The 19317-nt window shown below is 33.5% G+C and overlaps 1 protein-coding gene across 3 annotated transcripts in view; it reads left to right on the top strand.

The window, feature by feature from the left end:
• Egfr (epidermal growth factor receptor) overlaps nt 1–16161 on the top strand; it is an 81159-nt gene extending 64998 nt beyond the window's left edge. The window contains exons 1-5 of one of the 3 annotated variants that reach the window (XM_013323804.1): nt 1429–1610; nt 9334–10731; nt 11032–11164; nt 11780–13631; nt 14159–16161. In XM_013323804.1, coding sequence (XP_013179258.1) covers nt 1478–1610; nt 9334–10731; nt 11032–11164; nt 11780–13631; nt 14159–14974 — 4332 coding nt within the window. In that variant the 5' untranslated portion in view covers nt 1429–1477 and the 3' untranslated portion in view covers nt 14975–16161. Of the gene's footprint in view, nt 1–1428; nt 1611–9333; nt 10732–11031; nt 11165–11779; nt 13632–14158 lie in introns of those variants that run through there. The other 2 variants (XM_013323805.1, XM_013323806.1) reach the window with 2 other exon arrangements.
• The last annotated feature ends 3156 nt before the right edge of the window (nt 16162–19317 follow it).

Consider the following 19317-nt stretch of genomic DNA (forward strand, 5'->3'; position numbering starts at 1 on the left):
AATTAAAGATTAAATCTAAGGATCGGTAAAAACAATGTCGGAAATGATATAATTTGATGAAATATGCAATGTTTATTGTTATTTTTGTTTAGAAAACGTTGTATTTTAAATAACCGTGTATTTTATATAATAAAATAATAAATAATATATTAATTTGTATCTTTTACATTACATACGTATAAATAGGATGTTAATTTCTCTAAATTAATTCGCTCATCAAACATCATCCGTGTTATCTAAATTTTAAAATTAACGGATAAACGGATTCGCCAAATATTTGTTTGACTATTAATATATATTTATGATCTTTTTTTATTTAATTCCAGTTCATTAGGAAAATATTATAATTCAAAACAGGTCGTGGTAACATTTATAACGTTCCTTCCAACTCGTTTTACTACTTAATAGTTAATGCGAATTAGTCGTTATAAGCTTTTTCCTGAAACACTTTCGAGATAAAAGAAGTAACAGGAACACTAAGCTTTTTCTAGATTTAAACTTATCGCCGAATATATTATTCCATTATACTATGTTAATCCTACTAATATTACGTATGTTTGTTTGAAGATATCTCCAGAATGGCTGAACGGATCTTCATGAAATTTGGCATACATATAGAATATTGTCTAAAGGAATACATAGGCAACTATAATTTTTTTTAATTCTGCGTAACAGAGTGGCGGGCGACAGCTAGTTTTACCCATAAAAATAAACATAAATAAAAGTAATTACTTTAAAAAAACGCATCATAAAAGTATCGTAATCTATGATGACCACAACAGAATATTAATTGGAACAAGCCATTAGATCATATCGACATAAAATGTAACATCATGACACAACAAAAACTGTCTTAGGTCCAGTTTGTGAGTTCAATTATTGCCAGTACTAGCACGGGCTACAATGCGTACTTATTAAAGTTTGGTTATACGTGGCTTTTTTTTTACCGTGAGCGTATCGACTCCGGCATACCTGCGTCCTTCTCGACGTTTACCTGTGCTTGTGACTGAGAGGGCAGCGCGGACAACTACAGACTTAATAATATTTTAGACATGCCATCAAAAATTAATATTTTTTTTAATAATTTTTATCTGATCATGATAATGATTTTTCTGTTTGTAAGAAATACATTTTAATTATAAATGTTTGAATAAAAAATAAATTTATAGCCATTATAAGAAAATTTTTAATATTAACTGAAAAAAAGCAAATTACTTTATATTTATAAAATTGCTCGTAATCCTGTTACTAATTAAACGAAAGTAATAATTAATTAATAAGTAGTTGGAAAGGTACCTTTGTACCATTTTTAGCTTTCCCGCCCAAACACACCTGTAAAAAGAAAGGTATGTCTCGTAGAGCGTAAGTCTATGGGTGCGCCCGCGCAGTGAGGTTTGAAAACCGGGCGGGCCAGTACACGATGGAAGCTAGTGTTGGACGGTTGTGTTCCGTTCTGCGTCGTGAGTGATGTCGCAGCATGTTGGCTGCGCGTGCTTTGTTGTGGTGCCTGTGCCTTGGCGCGTTCGGGGCGGTGGTTGCCGTCCGGCCGCATCGAGTACACCACGCCGTGTCCACGCGACACAAGCACTCGGAATTTGTTAAGGGAAAGAGTAAGTGCCGCCCACGGACTAATCGTTTTCACCAGTGTACACACAGTGCTATAACACATATACTTCTACTACCTTAACCCGATGGAATTTGTCATTGCTATGAAAAAATCGTGAATGAGTTAATTGCTGACGTATTCGAGTTTAAACATATTAAATTCAAGTGCCTTGTTTATAATAGGGGGTTGTAATCGCGAAATGTCAACATGTACTTGGTAGAATTAAGAGTTTGTTTGTACTAACGGTTGGTATAAAATAAACAATGATTATCTCGCGTCAACAAACGTGTAGCCTTATATAGTGCGGAAAGCTGCTATAAAGTCGTTACCAGCAGTTGCCTCTTCCTACGAGTGTGTTTGTGCGTGCGTATGCCTGTGTGTATTGAAGATCACAAATTCAACTGATCAAAAACCACACAGTTAATATTTATACAATCTTTATTTTCCAATTAAGCGTAATGATAGAAAGAATTTAAAAATAACGGTAACTCGTGGACGCTGTGGTTTTTATGTCAATTACTTTGCTATTTAAAATTCTATTACGTAGATATACTTTGATCAACAAAGTTGAAATAGTGTGGGTGGATGGTATAATGCCAATGTAAAGGGTGTCAACTTTACACTGTTTTAAATTGCGAAATGCTTGCTTCACTCTCGGTTAGTGCCATTCTGCGTCGAAACATTGTTTCTTTCTTCATCCAACTGGACTGTTAAAGAAAACATAAGTCTTTTTGTGATAAGGAAAATTGTCACTTCCTTTAGACTTCCTATTGATGTGTTCAATTAATGTATGAATATAATTATACCGGTTTATAGGTTACCTTGACATTTAGCTTGCGTGGATTAATTCAGTATGTAATGTATGTAATACCATTATCTATATAACAATATAATAGGCAAGGAAACATTAGTATATAAAATCGAATAACTTTATATACGTAATTAAATTCCTATATAAATAAACACACATCATCATCAGCTCACTATACATCCCCACCGAGGTGCTCGGAGCCTACCCTAAGTTACGGGTGACTAGGCCATAATCAACCACGCTGGCCAAGTGTGGGTTGCTTGACTTCACACATATCTTTGAATTTCTTCTCAGATATGTGCAGCATCACGATGTTTTCCTTCACCGTAAGAACGTCAGCTAAACACATACACACACAAATATATTTATAATCAATAGTATTCGTTTTTTGAAAGAATTCCAAATTCTCTGATAACGGTTGTTTTCTGAAACCAAAATCTCTGTATAAAACATATCATCATCCCTGTCATTATCTTTAACAAAACAGAGATAACAATATGTTTTAAATGTGAATTGGGAGAACGTAATTAAAAGTATTGTGGTGTCTTAAGAATTGCACTATATTTTAAGTTGGTCAGACACATGATTGTTTTTAATCGGATTAAAGGAATCCCTAAAAGTAAATCTTTAATTTGAAACATTTAGCAGACTAAACCTACATCTCAAAGCACGGAATTCAATTCTACCATTACAGCAAGAAACAAAGTCTAAACAGCAAAACATTTGCTTTAAATATTTCTTGTGAAACAATATGTTAAATAGTTTGAATATTCATTGCTATTACAATGCCATTGAAGAATTTACAAAGACGACAGAAAAACAATACAAAAATTGCGAATAACTTAACATTTATCGAACACAATTATTATACAAAATAATTGTCTAGTTAATACCACATGCACACCGTACACTTAAAGATCGGTATTAATTGCTTGAAGTAGTATGTGGTATGGTAGGCTTTAATTTATTTCATGTTAGAGTTATTGTTAAATATTCGTCTGTTTAAAAAATATCAACTCTTATACTTAAAAGCCCAATAGGTTAGACAAAGTGCATTCGCTACAAAGCGATTCCATAACGAACTTCAAAAATGTATAAAATTGACAATAACTTTCGATAACTCATATGATTGTCGCGTGTTAGTTCCATACAATTTTGAAGTACATTATGGAATCGCTTAGAAGCGAATGCATTTTGTCTAACCCCTATGTTACATTAGTTGTTAGCGCACGCATACTTGGACGATAGTCTTTTCTCTTCCTTACTATACTTGCTTTACATCGGCCGATCAATTTTCATTAGTCGTAAACCTGTATATAGGGACTCCCCGACTCGTAACAACCATTTTATAGACTAATCTAATTAAATATGAAAATATGTATAATAGTTACATTTATATATTGTAAAAACTTAATTTTATTCAAAACTCAAAGCTTAGAATCAAAGTTTACTTAATCATTCCTTAGTATAGATTTTGATTAGTCCCTTAGTGAGCAATTAAAATTTTAGTCGTTCATGTTATTAAAACGATCAAGTTACTCGAAAGAATGAAACGCGTTCATAAATCGGCTTAAGCTCCCGTAACTTTAAACTTGTTTTGGTCATTGTATAAGGATTTATAGCATTGTTATCGAAAGTTCTAGGTTTTTAATTGTATTGAAACAAAAACTAACTTTTTTATTTGAGCAAATCTTTTTTTAGAATTTACAAAATAAAATTCTATAATCCGTATTTTAAATTAATTCTCTCAATAAGATTACGGATTTAATGTTTGTATGCGCTAACGTATAAAAAGTTCAATAACATTTTATTTAACAATTAAACCAAACTAAAAAATAATTTGAGAGTGTTTTGTATTATGTTAAACGTAAAGTAAATAATAAAAAATACATTTGCACACAAATTCAAACTCAAAATTCGATGATCTCGAGAATTACTCACTTAAAAATTAAAAAAAGATAGCCGTAGTTTTTAAACTATGACAATAAAGTCGATGTATAGAATTTATTGTATTTTGTATAAACAAGCATCACGGTTGGTGTGATTTGTATTAACTTCCAGGAATAGAATTGCATAGCAATGTGGCAAACGTGACAGTGGAAAACTGCATTCACATCGTGCTTTTATAAACGCGTGATTCGTACAACACAAAACGATTTATTATATTCTATGTTATTACCATTTACATTTATATAGGTATTTTATTTTACATATGCGAAAACGCAACGCCTATACGATTTCTAAGGAATCAGGAGACCTGCATGGTTATTGTAAAGCCTGTAGTACACAATCGCGAAAGCGAATGGAAACGCAGCTAGAAATCAAAATACATCAAAATAATACAAAAATGAAACGAAAAGTTTACTTCTTGTTAGGTTTGGTACCCTTTAAACCTAGTTACAAAATATATATCTATAGATTAAACCAAATTAATGCCAGTTTCATATCAAAAGTTCGTTTAGCATAATGTTCGCTTTCGCGGTTATGTACTCTCGGTCTTATGCGGCTTTATAAGAATACAATAAGCACGTTATTTGAGAAGCGTGAACATATTTCCATCTTTTAATAAAGCAATCTTCACACAATATCAACAATATCAACGGAATTTATATCAATAATACTAGCTGTCGCCCGCGACTTCGTCCGCGTGGATATATAAAAAACTTAATTAGTGTAAATTCGAAAAAAATGTAAAAATAGTATCTTGTGTCCGTCTCCTAGCTCTAGGCTACCTCCTCACAAATTTTCAAGCATATCGGTAAAGCCGTTCTTGAGTTATAAATAGTAATATATATGTATAATTCATTAATATTAATAAAAATCAAAAATTAAATTTTGAGTCAGTATATTTCATTGTTGTTTGGCTGTCTGATCAAATTAATCGTTTATGCAACAGGATGACAGAGGTCGTTGTTGTCACGTTTGTGACCATTAGAATTTATAAAAAAAAAATGGAATTCCATCACAAATATCCGGGATGACAAATATTTAAATCACTACTGATCCTATTTAAATGAATAAATGGAAATTTAGACGTTCTGGAAATTTTAGTATATTAATAGCAGTTATAAAAACTTATCGTAACTTGTTATATGACAAGTTTATATGTTTATTTCTAATACGAAACGGATCTGTATAAGGTTGATGGAATTGGCATATTTATCATCATCATCAGCTCTCTATACGTCGTCTAAGTTAAGGGTGATTAGGCGCTGCCCAAGTGCGGGTTGGTTGACTTCAAACTTTGAATTTCTGCTCAGATATGTGCAGGTTGTCACGATGTTTTCCTTCACCGTAAGAACGTCGGATAAATGTACATATGTAAATCAGAAATGGAAAAATACATTGGTATACGGCGGGATTCGAACCCAGGATCTGCAGATTGCAAATCGAGTGCTCGACCCCTGATCCACCGACGCTCCTTATTATACACATATTTATCACTACGCGATAAATCCAGATAGATATAAAAATGTTAAGAGAATAGTAGCTTAGAGATGCCGGCACAAACATCCGTTATGGATGAATCCGTTAGAAAAAGATACATTTAAATATGAATATATTTTAATGAATTAATGTGATGAAACCTTAATCTTAATTTAATTCTATATCTTATGAATGTCGTATTAATTTTCATTTACTCTTTTTTAAAAGGCTTTCTTGTTATTTATTTTTTTGTGTATTTAAAAAATCATACCGAATATAACTTAAGTTATTATGACATAACTAAAAACAAATGAATGTTGCTTAAAAATTATATATTTTATAATATCATTAATATAGATTAAATTAAGTTCCAAGAATTTTATTTTTAACATCACATCCAGGATGTTTGCAATTAAGCTAAAAATAAACAGAAAAAAACGAAAATCAAAAATTTACATTGACTTTTATGATAAAATTCTCTTGTTAATTAAGTTAGACTTGTCATTAATTTAAATTTCAAATGTTCAATCGTTTGAGGCGCGATTTATTAAAGAATTTATAATTCCTGTTTAAACGGCTGCATAAAATTTTAATAAACCAACAGAGATAAAATCCTATATCTTTAACCGTGCTGTGTGTTTGGAATACATTTAAACTTTAAATTAAAACTGCTACAGTGATTTATTGCATTTAAAGTTAACAGCGACATAAATATTCGTAAAAGATTTTTATCTATATTTTAATCCGAAAATCATAGCATTTAAACTATCTATATGGGAATAAATAGCGAAATTATACTATTTTTATTATTACTTTAATTAATGTTTAAGGTTGAGTAAATGAGCACAATAATTCAAGATTTTTAACATACTTTACTTTTGAATTTTGGTATAAAGTGACGGTAACTTTTACTGGAGTTTATTTTTGGAAGTGTTGCAATATAAAGCGATATATTATTACTACGTGAATTAAACCAAACCCGTCACTGTTCATGAATTTTCGAAAATCAATTCCAGTTTCGAGTCCAATGCTGCTTTTATTCTTTTCACATTGGTAGCTTACGTTAGCCGCGACAAGGTACGGACCACAATGAGAGATTGTAGTGAAAGGTCGAGTTACGAGAATGAAATGGTAGTGGAACAAAACTGGTTCCAATACCTCAGAATGCAAGTAACTGGATAAAAACATTGGCCTGAGACAAACCAGTCGCCAAGCTTTACACTTATAGAGGCACACGTTAAAAGATCGACTAAGGAGGACCTCGGACAACATAACTTATTCAATATTCCATTCCATTAGTTATCAAATTTGTTAAACAGTTAAGTACTTATTAATTTAACACTAACTTTTTGACAATTGGAATATAATTATTAAAATGTTAACATTAGAGTAAAAATATTTCATACAGAATCATGTAAACGCCGGAAAGTTAATTGTTTTTGTTTTTTTAATTAATAAACGGAAAGTTTCCCGGTTGTGACATGGGTAGGAAAGTCGACATTCATGTCATAGCATCAATACAAGCCGCCTACATGTAGTTCTTTTTTATGTGACTTGAATATTTTTATTTGGAATGCCATCTATTGGTGAAAATGTGAATTAACAGGGTTCCAATGTTCAACCTCCTGAAATAAAGTGTAATTTTATCAAATTGGTTCCTACCCTTTGCCAATAGAGGTAGCTTTTTTAAATAGATTTTAAAAATAAAAATTAATAGTAACTTGATCACATAAAGTTACATAGTAATATTAGGGGTATAAAAGCACTGTAACTAGCTGCGAGAAAGGGTAGTTCAGCCATGTTAGCATCAGTGGGGGCACTGCCGCGCCCCTAGATAAGCACTATTAAACATTTTATGACATAAAATATAATTTTAACATCTTTAATTAATCTTACTTATATTATAAATGCGATTGTTTAGATGGATCGACGGTTGTTTGAAGGTATCTCCAGACCGGCTAAATGGACCTCGATGAAATTTGGCATACATATAGAACACAGTCTGGAGGAACATATAGGCTACTAATAATGTTTTTTTTTTAATTCCTCGCAGACGGAGTCTCGGGCGACAGCTAGCATTCTATAAAATACTTATTTAATTTATACTTTCCATATAAAATTTTGTCGCTTACAGTGTTTTTAGGACAATATAAAGTTAAACAGGTGTCAGGAATGTACGAAGTCAGTAAGCGCGACGCATTAACTTGAATAATATCACGAGTGTGATCTCGTCACATCTGGGTCGACCGGACATCGGATTTCTACCCACACAACACACGACCGAAAATCGAATGTTATAAATCACAAACATTTCCCGTACTATCCATCGAACATTTGAATTTGGCCATGTAACGTGGGAGGTGCCCTCGCCGAAAATGTGTGCAACGGAACGTACTTTACAATGACAGTTTTGTAAACTTTCATTTATGTTGATTGTATGTGAAAACATTATACGAAGGAAATGTAAAATTTACCAATTATATCGTTAGCTCATATTGAACCTTAACCACGTGTGCTACTATAACACCACGAGCGCTGATTCTTCAGCTACATAGGTCTTTTCCGTGGAGTTCTTTTTCCTGTGTCATTGATGAATTGAATTCGATGCCTATTATTGAAAGAAAGATAGATCGAAAGTTAGCCGATTACCAATACAACAATTACTGTAAATTAATTAATAGATTTGGATGGCAATATGTTTGTAAATATATCGCGCTGCAATACACCTTCAAATGTCATTTTTAGTTGCATACTAAATCTTTAGGATTTCTTAAATCAGGAATATTTTGTACGAATTTGTAGGCAAGATAAGTACCCAATACTTGAGTGGTGTAAACAATTAAAAACTTATTCGTTGTCTTAATACACTACACAATAAACGTAACCATACTCTTAACAAAAAAAAAACCTTTGTATTTACCGGAGCAGGTAAATAAAACCCACCTTGCGACTTATAAAGAATTTCTATAGGTTCTATACAAGTTTTTTTTTAACTACATGCTGATTTTAGATAATGGAACAAATGTATACTCAAGACAAAGTTCTTCCGTTTGATATTCCAGTAAAATACTAAATATTAGTTTTGTCAAAAATGTTTTTTAAAAATGAAACTTACTAAAGCAACTTTTTAAAACATTTTTGATGCATATTCAATCAAAAAATCTTCCAATTTAATTTAAATATGTTCCTTTTAATCGAATAAAGTTCATTATAATATAATTATTTCTATAGTTCAGTCACGAATAGCGGTGTTACGTGTAGCGTAGTAGATGAAACTGGCTCTGCTGGTCGCCCACGCTTCACCGCCTCTTCGTTAGGGCGAGGACTGCCCGACTTGTCAGAACTATCGACGCAACAAAACACATACTTTATGCATATATTTCCATAATTTTTTTTAGTTCTATTTCAATGTATTATTTGCAATTACTATAAAGAAAGTACAACATAAGTCATTTTAATTGAATTAAAAGTTATGTTTTTCTCTTTACAGTATGCATCGGAACAAAGGGGCGGATGTCGGTTCCCTCGAACCGCGACACACACTACAGAAATCTAAGAGATCGCTTCACAAACTGCACGTATGTCGACGGTAATCTAGAACTGACCTGGCTCCATAATGAGACGATGGACTTATCGTTTCTAAAACACATAAGGGAAGTAACTGGATATGTACTCATTTCACATGTTAACGTTCGCCAAATCATCTTACCCCAATTGCAAATAATCCGAGGGCGGACGTTGTTCAAATTAAATGTAAGAGATGAAGAGTTTGCACTTATGGTCACAATGTCGTCAGCTTTTACACTTGAACTGCCCGCGCTTAGAGACGTGCTGCGAGGAAGCGTCGGGATATACAATAATTTTAATCTCTGTCATGTTAAAACTATAAATTGGGATGAAATAATAACAGGTGTGAATGCAACTTATGTTTATGTGTACACGTTTACTGCCCAAGAAAGGGAATGTCGTTGTCATCCCAGCTGCGAAGCCGGCTGTTGGGGTGACGGGCCTGAAAACTGTCAAAAGTTCTCGAAAACAAACTGCAGTCCGCAATGCGCGCAGGGTCGCTGCTTCGGGCCTAACCCACGAGACTGTTGTAACACGTTTTGTGCCGGAGGTTGCACGGGGCCTTTGCCCAGTCAATGCCTTGCATGCAGAAACTTTTATGACGAAGGCACCTGTTCCCAAGAATGTCCACCGATGCAAATATACAATCCCACCACTTATTCATGGGAACCGAACCCTAATGGAAAGTACGCTTACGGAGCGACATGCGTGCGCAATTGTCCGGAACATCTATTAAAAGACAATGGCGCGTGTGTGAGAAGTTGCCCTCCAAACAAGACTGCCGTAAATGGAGAGTGTATACCGTGTAATGTCACCTGTCCTAAGACATGTCGGGCAGAGAAACCTATTCATTCTGGAAACATTGATAGTTTCAAAGATTGTACCATCATTGATGGATCAATAGAAATTTTAGAAATGACATTTACGGGATTCCAACATATAAACCCGGATTATTCATTTGGCGACCGTTATCCTAAAATGGAACCGGATAGCTTGGAGGTATTCAGCACTGTTCGCGAAGTCACCGGCTACTTGAACGTTCAGGCTCACCATCCGAATTTCACTAGTTTATCATATTTTAGAAATTTGGAAGTGATTGGAGGTCGACAAGTTGTAGAAAATCTTTTCGCCTCACTGTACATAGTCAAAACTTCGTTGCGTTCATTGGGACTAAAATCATTAAAGAGGGTCAATTCTGGAGCCATAGCCATCATGGAGAATAAATATCTTTGCTTTGCTGATAAAATTGCTTGGAATAAACTCGGCAAATCGAAGGATCATAAGCAAATAATTCAGAAGAATGGCGATCCTAAAACTTGTGGTGAGTATACTTTGTGATAAGCTATGCGTAATGGGGATCCTCATAATTAGTATAAAAAGCATTTGCGATTTCAAATATCAAAATCTGTATAATTTGCATAAGCGAATTTGCAAAATAGCAGTTGTTATTTTTCAATGAACATTTCAAATATCGATTTGACACTAACTAACCCTATTAACAATGAAGCTGGATTAATGCTATGCGTGATTTGTAAACACTTGTAAGCACAAGTTTGTTTACATGTTTATAAGCTCCTTTTGGAGTTGTTTAACATGTTTTTGTTCCCTCTTTGTCGAACAGAAAGTGCAAATTTGGTGTGCGATCATCAATGTTCACCGGACGGATGCTGGGGGCCGGGACCTGAGCAATGTCTCTCCTGCGAAAACTATAAGTTCGGCGAAATCTGCATACAGAATTGCAGTGTACTGCCAGGGTTGGTATTTGACTGATTTATTCTTTAGCATAAATTAAACAAACAATATTTTTATTGATTTTTTTTCAGACCATCGTGACGTGTTCCCGCAGTCGGATATACATATGCTATGCGAATTTCTTTGTTTTTATTTTTTAATTTAGAACTTATTTTGATTTGGATATACTATATAAACATGTGTGAATAATTAAGACACACTTGGTACAAGCACAAATTAGTACTCTTATAACGTTGACTCGAGAATGAATTCAATGTCGCTGACACACTTATACAAGAGTTCTGATTTCTCTTTAGGATTTTAGTTTCATTAGGAACTTTTGATAAATATTACTAATATAGATCATAATAAATAAGTGCACTTTATTGTTAATTGTTAGAATAATATTATGTATCAAATTCGGGTAGCAAACTTCATTCAACATGGCAACCTTATTAACATAACAAAACTGAGTTAATGTGTGGGTTGCCCACTCTTACCGGTTCGACGGCCTAACTCGGTTTTGTTCCCATTGTTAGATATCGCAACTCTCTAAAATATACAATGATTCCACTGTAATATGCACAAATACGTGTTATAAATATCATGTTTTTATAAATACTTGTTTATCTTTCCAGGCTATATCAAGCCGGCCCGAAAACTTGCAAGCAATGTCATCCCGAATGTTTAGATGGATGTTCAGGACCGAGTCGAGCGAACTGCACGAAATGCAAACACGTACGCGACGGTCCATACTGCGTTGCAGAATGTCCCGAGTCGAGATATGCTTCAGAAAACGGAACATGTCAACCATGTCACGCCAACTGCTACAATGGCTGCACAGGCCCAGCGAACACAGTCGGCCCTGGTGGATGCTATTCATGTAAGAAAGCCATCATTAGCGTGGAAGCTACAGTCGAAAGTTGCCTCAAAGAAAATGAACCATGCCCAGACGGCTATTATAATGAATGGGTGGGCAATGTAAAGCTTCTCGAAGGAAAAGTAAAAGTAGTTTGCAGGAAATGCCATCCTTTATGCATCAAGTGTACCGGTTTTGGAATACATCAACAAGTATGTCAGGTGTGTAATGGATTTAAACGTGGTGATCAATGTGAAGACGAATGCCCTGCTGATCATTTCACAGACAAAGTCAACAGATTGTGTACGCCTTGTCACCATGAGTGTCGTGGCTGCACTGGGCCGTTATCAACTGATTGCGTCAAGTGTCAAAATTTAAAAATATTTATTCCCGGCGAAACGACCACAGTTCATCCAAATCAAGCTTTTAATTGTACTGCAAATTGTCCAGAAGATAAACCGTACAAAATTTATTTTGATGAACTCGTAGAAAACCCTATTGAGGAACCATACTGCTCTGAATTAGCAAGCGGCTCTCATACTATGGCTACTGCGAATATTCCTACCGTACTAGTGATAGTCCTTGTTTTAGCTTTCATTCTGTTCATGATACTTGGTATTATCGGATATACATATCGACAAAAAGCTAAAGCTAAGAAGGAAGCTGTTAAGATGACAATGGTTCTGACTGGTTGCGAAGACAACGAGCCACTTCGACCGACTAACGTGAAACCTAACTTAGCAAAACTACGAATTGTAAAAGAAGCCGAATTGCGGCGAGGAGGTACACTTGGTTACGGTGCTTTTGGTGAAGTTTATAAAGGAGTTTGGGTACCAGAAGGCGAAAATGTTAAAATACCTGTTGCAATTAAAGTTCTGAAAGAGGGTACGGGGGCAAATTCTAGCAAAGAGTTCTTAGAAGAAGCCTACATAATGGCCAGCGTTGAGCACCCTAATCTCCTTCAGTTACTGGCTGTTTGTATGACAAATCAAATGATGCTTATAACTCAGCTGATGCCACTTGGCAACTTGCTTGATTACGTGCGAACACATAAAGAGAAGATAGGTTCTAAAGCATTTCTAAATTGGTGCACCCAAATTGCTCGGGGCATGGCATATTTAGAAGAGAAAAGACTAGTTCATAGAGACTTAGCTGCTCGTAATGTTTTAGTACAGACGCCAAATTGCGTTAAAATAACTGACTTCGGTTTAGCGAAACTTTTAGATATAAATGAAGACGAATATAAAGCGGCTGGTGGTAAGATGCCGATTAAATGGTTGGCGTTAGAATGTGTCCTTCACAGGATATTCACACACAAAAGTGATGTTTGGGCATTTGGCGTGACCATATGGGAGATATTGAGTTACGGTGCACGGCCGTATGCTAACATATCTGCTAGAGATGTCCCCGAATTGATAGAGAATGGTCTGAAACTTCCACAACCTAGCATATGTACATTAGACATTTATTGTGTGATGGTGTCATGTTGGATGCTGGACGCGGATAGTAGACCTACATTTAAACAGCTAGCAGACACGTTTGCAGAAATGGCTAGGGATCCTGGTCGATACCTCGTCATACCTGGGGACAAGTTTATGCGACTACCATCCTATTCTACACAGGTATTGCAGGTTACTATTGTTATTATAATTCATAATTAGAAATTTTATCTCCCTTCAATACAAAGTTTAATCCTGGCAACTTCATTTGGTTATGTTTTTGGAAGGCTCTCTGATCGATTTGTTACAAAACTTAATATTTAAAATGTTATTTTATTTATATTTATTATTTAAACTTTCTTCTATAATATACATAAAATCTGAATGAACGAACGAATTACTAATAAAATGATGAAATATGAATATTTTTCAATATTTAACAACGCCATCTGCTGTTGTGTCGTTAAAGCAATTAGTTGCACACAAAAAATAGTATTATTATTCGCCAATAGATGTCAGGAAGAGTCATATTTTTGAGTTCTTTTTGTTATTTTTCTTTTTTGTTTTGTTATTTTCTAAAAATAATTCCTAGCTAAATCGATTTATCGCCCCCGAAACCTATATACTAAATTTTATGAAAATCGTTGGAGCCGATTCCGAGATTCCAATGCTCACTTAAAGATATAAGATAATATAAATATTAATTTATTACGTTTCAGGATGAAAAGGAACTGATCAAAACGCTCTCATCAGCAATTGAAGGTCCTGAACCTTTAGTGGAAGCGGATGAGTATCTCCAACCAAAACTAAAAGCAGTTTCCGGTGCGGGCATGCCCGGTACCGCTATGAACGCCGGTGTCGAATCACAGAACAACAACTCTTTGAAACCGTGTTCTTCTTCGTCTTGGGCAAACAACGCAACTGGACCAGATGGCGCTGCTATCGATGGATCTGGCAAACCTGAGACTTGGGATCAAGATTTACTTAGATACAATCAAGCCAATTCAGACGGCGAATTGAGACACTATTTCAACAATCGAGTATACGCATCTGATTGCTCCAACTGTTTAGACAACAATTTTGACAGTATGTCCAAGATAAAAGAAGCTCAAGTGGGTAATCTAAAATTGAACCTACCCTTAGATGAGGACGATTATCTCATGCCATCGCCGCAGCATAATCAAAACGCCTCCACTTATATGGATTTGATAAGCGAAGGTGGTGAGAGCCAGGAGAGCAAGGATTTGCGTTATTCAGGTTACGTGAGTTCAAAGAGATGTATCGACAATCCTGAATACTTGATGTCTGATCAAACTGAACCAGTGCAGACATTGGGCATACCGACAGAGGAGCCGGCGCCTCTAGAATCGTTATGTACAAGCGAAGGTAGCGGTAGTGAGTCAACACCGCAACCGGGCACAAGTAAATACTTGCCCCAGAGATCTGTAGAAGAGGAATCGATGTCTGATCACGAATATTACAACGACTTGCAACGCGAATTGCAACCACTTCGTAGAAACGAAACCACGGTGTAGTGTTCGGTTGTAATCCCCTTCCCCTCTTCACGCGAACAAACAGACTGATCTCTCGCAAGTTATGATTTTTACTTAATATTGCGCGCGTGCGCACCCCGTGCCATTGAGCGATGGCTAGTATTAGTTTGTTGATAAACTTTCAGAGTAAAAAATTTATTAATTTAAAAAAAAAAACAATTTGTTATCTTTTCTATTTAATATTTTGTAAAGGTACTGTTATGTAAAAAATAACTGAATTTTTGTAAAATATATTTGGAATTCGGTGCTCATAATATGATGCACAAACAAAATATGAGTTATTTATTAATATAGTATAAGGATGGCTATGTTTACGTTTTCCGAATGTTTTAGTTTTAAGAGAGTGTTATTTTAATTTTAAACTGTGATAATTAGATTAATTTACAAGCATACATTAAAATAGACCATCAAATCTTTCTATAACGATTGTACCGAAAAATATAAGACATCGTGTTATTTGTTCAATTGGTATAAAAAATGTAATATTTGACTATCCAGATTACGTAAAATGTATCTTGCCACTAAAAAGCCGTTTGTTATTTAGGGCCATATACTTGCTAAAAATTTGCTTGCCCTTACCTGTTTTTTTTTCCAAAACATGTGGTACTAAACTGCGTTGTACATAATATAGAAATGAAAATATTAAAACTATGTATTTATAGCAAAAACATGTAAACATTCAAAAGTCTTAGCACAAAATAAGCTCAAAATGTTTTCAATTGAAATGCAAATATATTTTTATATGTTAAATTGTAGATAAGTAGATTAGTTTCTTTTTTTTAGACCAAACCCTCGTATGCCATGTAACGTGTAAATAAAATATAATTTTGTAGAAAATATATAAACATCTAATGATATATAATAGTGTTGTTTGTATGTAAAAAATACATACTAAATTATTATCAATAGTTTTCAGACGAGTGGGAGTTCCAAATTATTGTGCCATTTCATATATTGAGTAATTAATCATTTTACAATACTATTATCTATCGAATATATTTTTGTGGATTTATGATATTTGAATACTTTAAAACATATAATAAAATTGTTTTCTCATCAAAATAAACTTATTACGTATGTCTGTGTAGTTTTATAGTCCACATAATATCTTAGATACGATTTTAGTTTATGATTTTATTGTACGAAATTTTTTTTAATCATCAACATGGCTGACTTACATTTGTATATAAACAGTGATTCAAATATAGCTATATATCAAAACATTGATAAATGAAATTCAAATAAAACTAATCGTGTTGTTTATTTTTCTCCGAGACCAAACCCATACTAAAGCTGTAAGTAAATCTTACTAATATTATAAATGCGAATGTTTAGATGGATGGATGTTTGAAGTGATCTCCGAAACGTATGAACTTAGACTGGAAGAACGCATAACCTATTTATTAAGTTCTTTTTAATTCCGCGTAAACGGAGTCGCGTGCGACAGCTAGTTTTTCTATACTTAAAGGTGGCAAACGAGAAAACTTAAATCTTCTGAATTCGCCAGAAATAGCAAAGCGATAGCTGCCCATGGACATCTGCAATTGCAAATTGCTTATCTTTAATCAATCAAAGTTTAACCTCTAGTTATTGTTCTAAAAGAAAAAAAATGTTTTGGTATCGATGCTGTGATGGGCTCTGTCTCAAATAATATATAATCAAGATGTAAAAATGTATTTCTTTAATTTTCACTTTTCTATACTAAAAAAATAATAATATAAAATATTACCGACATGGCTCCACCGCTTCTATTGAAAAGGGATAGAGAATGTTTCCATACTCCTCCAATCAATAGAGATTACGTAACAAGGAGGCCACGCTGTTCGAGGAAATTCTAAAGGATAGGTTAACCATGTAAAAAGCAAAAGTCCTATATTTATTATTTTTCATTATAATTCAATTGACTTCAGATTTTTTTATCATCCGTCCAAGATACTATGATGTGCTACTACCCTTTCTACCAATAAATATACAATTATTTTATTATTTTAACGTTTATCTCCTTCACCAGAAAAAAGAACAAAAAAAAAACAAAAAATTTTACCTAATATATCTTATTAGTGCTACGACTTAGTTGACTTTTTGGTATAATGAGGTCAAAACTTACGGAATTCACACAAAGAACAACTAGAAACGATGTGATTGGTCATTTCACACATCATACACAATATAACTAAATTATCGGTCGTAGCCAATTTGCTAATTTGCTATTCTGCTTTGTTTCATTTTTCATTAATATATAAGAATAAAAAACAAATATCGTCTTAGAATAGAGTTTATTGGAAGCGCTCTATTTAAAGATTGGTCCCAAGGTTGGAGGAAACTAAAAAATATAGCCTGGATCACCCTCTTCTAGTAAACAAGACGAAAAATCTCTATTTTTGTTGTTTTTTACAGTATAAAGATGTTTGGGTACAACTGCCTTAATCAGCTCGATCTTAAATGACATGTAATCAACTCGTATTAATATATTTAATTACTTTAAATTTTTCATTAATCAAAAATAATAATATAAAATATTACCGACATGGCTCCACCGTTTCTATTGAAAAGGGATAGAGAATGTTTCCATACTCCTCGAATCAATAGAGATTACGTAACAAGGAGGCCACGCTGTTCGAGGAAATTCTAAAAGATAGGTTAACCATGTAAAAAGCAAAAGTCCTATATTTATTATTATCGTTTGCAAAACTTCTGATTTTTTTGTCATCCCACCATATGTCGCTATGGTGTTCTACGCGAACATTACTCGACTGTACGAAGTTCGATTTCCGATTTTTCAATTATTATTTTTTCTTTTAATGAAGCTAAATTTCCTTACTTAAAAAACAAGCAAAGGATAAAATAACCCTCTACCAGTATCATACTCATAACTATCATTATGGATATATTCATTACCACTTATCTTATCACGAATTATTAAAAAAAAATACATCGGTGGTGCAGAAGCACTGAAATAGTAATCCAAGGGTCTTGTAATAAAAAAAACTGTAATAAGAAGCCTATGTGCTATTTCAATCTTAATTTGTGCATGTCATCCAGATCCATTAATATCATCCATCCATATTAACTTTCGCATATATATTTGCTTATTTTATACCAGTAAAATAAGGTAAAACTATCATCTTTTTCCTCTCTCAATTAAAGAAAGAAAATGTAAAACGTGATTACGTGATTTTCATTAAAGAAGTCTAAAGACAAGATTCATAGTTCTTACAAACAAAAATAAATATTATCTTTGATTTTTAAGACTTACATTTAGAGGTTTTCAAATTATACCTGGTAACAAACATCCATACAAACATTCGTAGTAACAGTATTAGTTAGAATAATACTGAATATCAATTAATAATTCTTGCAAAGAAAATTCATATAAAATAAATATTTATTTGATATCTCCTGCCAGGCTCCACCGCATCTGGATAGAGACAGACAATCGTGTTGGACTGTTCTAATTGAATAGAGTGACCATATCACGCTGTGTAAAGTAACCATGATTTAGTAAATTATTTTTCCAAAAAATACAAAATAAAAGTATTACCGATTATAGAATGTTGTAATACGAATGAGAACACTCAATAGTTCTTGATGCTTTGGTGCAAGATAGAAATTAATTCCGTCATCATCTCTGGCTCGTACTTAACGCGGGAGAAAGAGAAATAGACATCATGCTAAGTTTTCGTGAAATGACTTGATAAAAAATTACGTATTTTGATTGATCTGCATTACAAAATAGTACAATAGTTAATATATTAAAAGTGTTTTATTCCTAATTATAGTTGTTATGTGTTAATTCAATGAAACTGTAATAAACAAAATTCTTTTTAATTGTTAAAAGGTAATTTATATATTCTTGTTCATCTGAATTAAATTGCAACGTTATTTTGGAATGTATCTATCTTTTAGAAATATATTTCTTTACTAAGCTATTTGATAATTAAACAAAAGTAATAATACGTTTTGACCGCCAATTGATCGAATTCGGAAGACATCATCCATAACGAAGTACAACCTGGGTTTTCTCCACTTCAAACTGCTCTTTATGATATAAAAATGTATTTGTACGAATGCTTAAACGCCCTCTGTCTCAAATTATATATAATAAAGACATTAAAACCTTTTTATAAATTTTTCACTTTCAATAATAAAAAATTATATTATTTAATACTATCAGCACAGGTTCCACCGTCCCGGCGGGAAAGAGAAAGCGAATCATTATGGCGCTGTTAAATCAATACTCGCAATTGAATAGACTGCCCACACCATTCGAGAACATTCTATAAGATAGGGTGACCATGATAAAATCAAGTGTCCTATTTTTACTA

The sequence above is a fragment of the Papilio xuthus genome, unplaced genomic scaffold (genome assembly GCF_000836235.2).
Source record: "Papilio xuthus unplaced genomic scaffold, Pxut_1.1 DF825017.1, whole genome shotgun sequence".
Classification (NCBI taxonomy): Eukaryota; Metazoa; Arthropoda; class Insecta; order Lepidoptera; family Papilionidae; genus Papilio; species Papilio xuthus.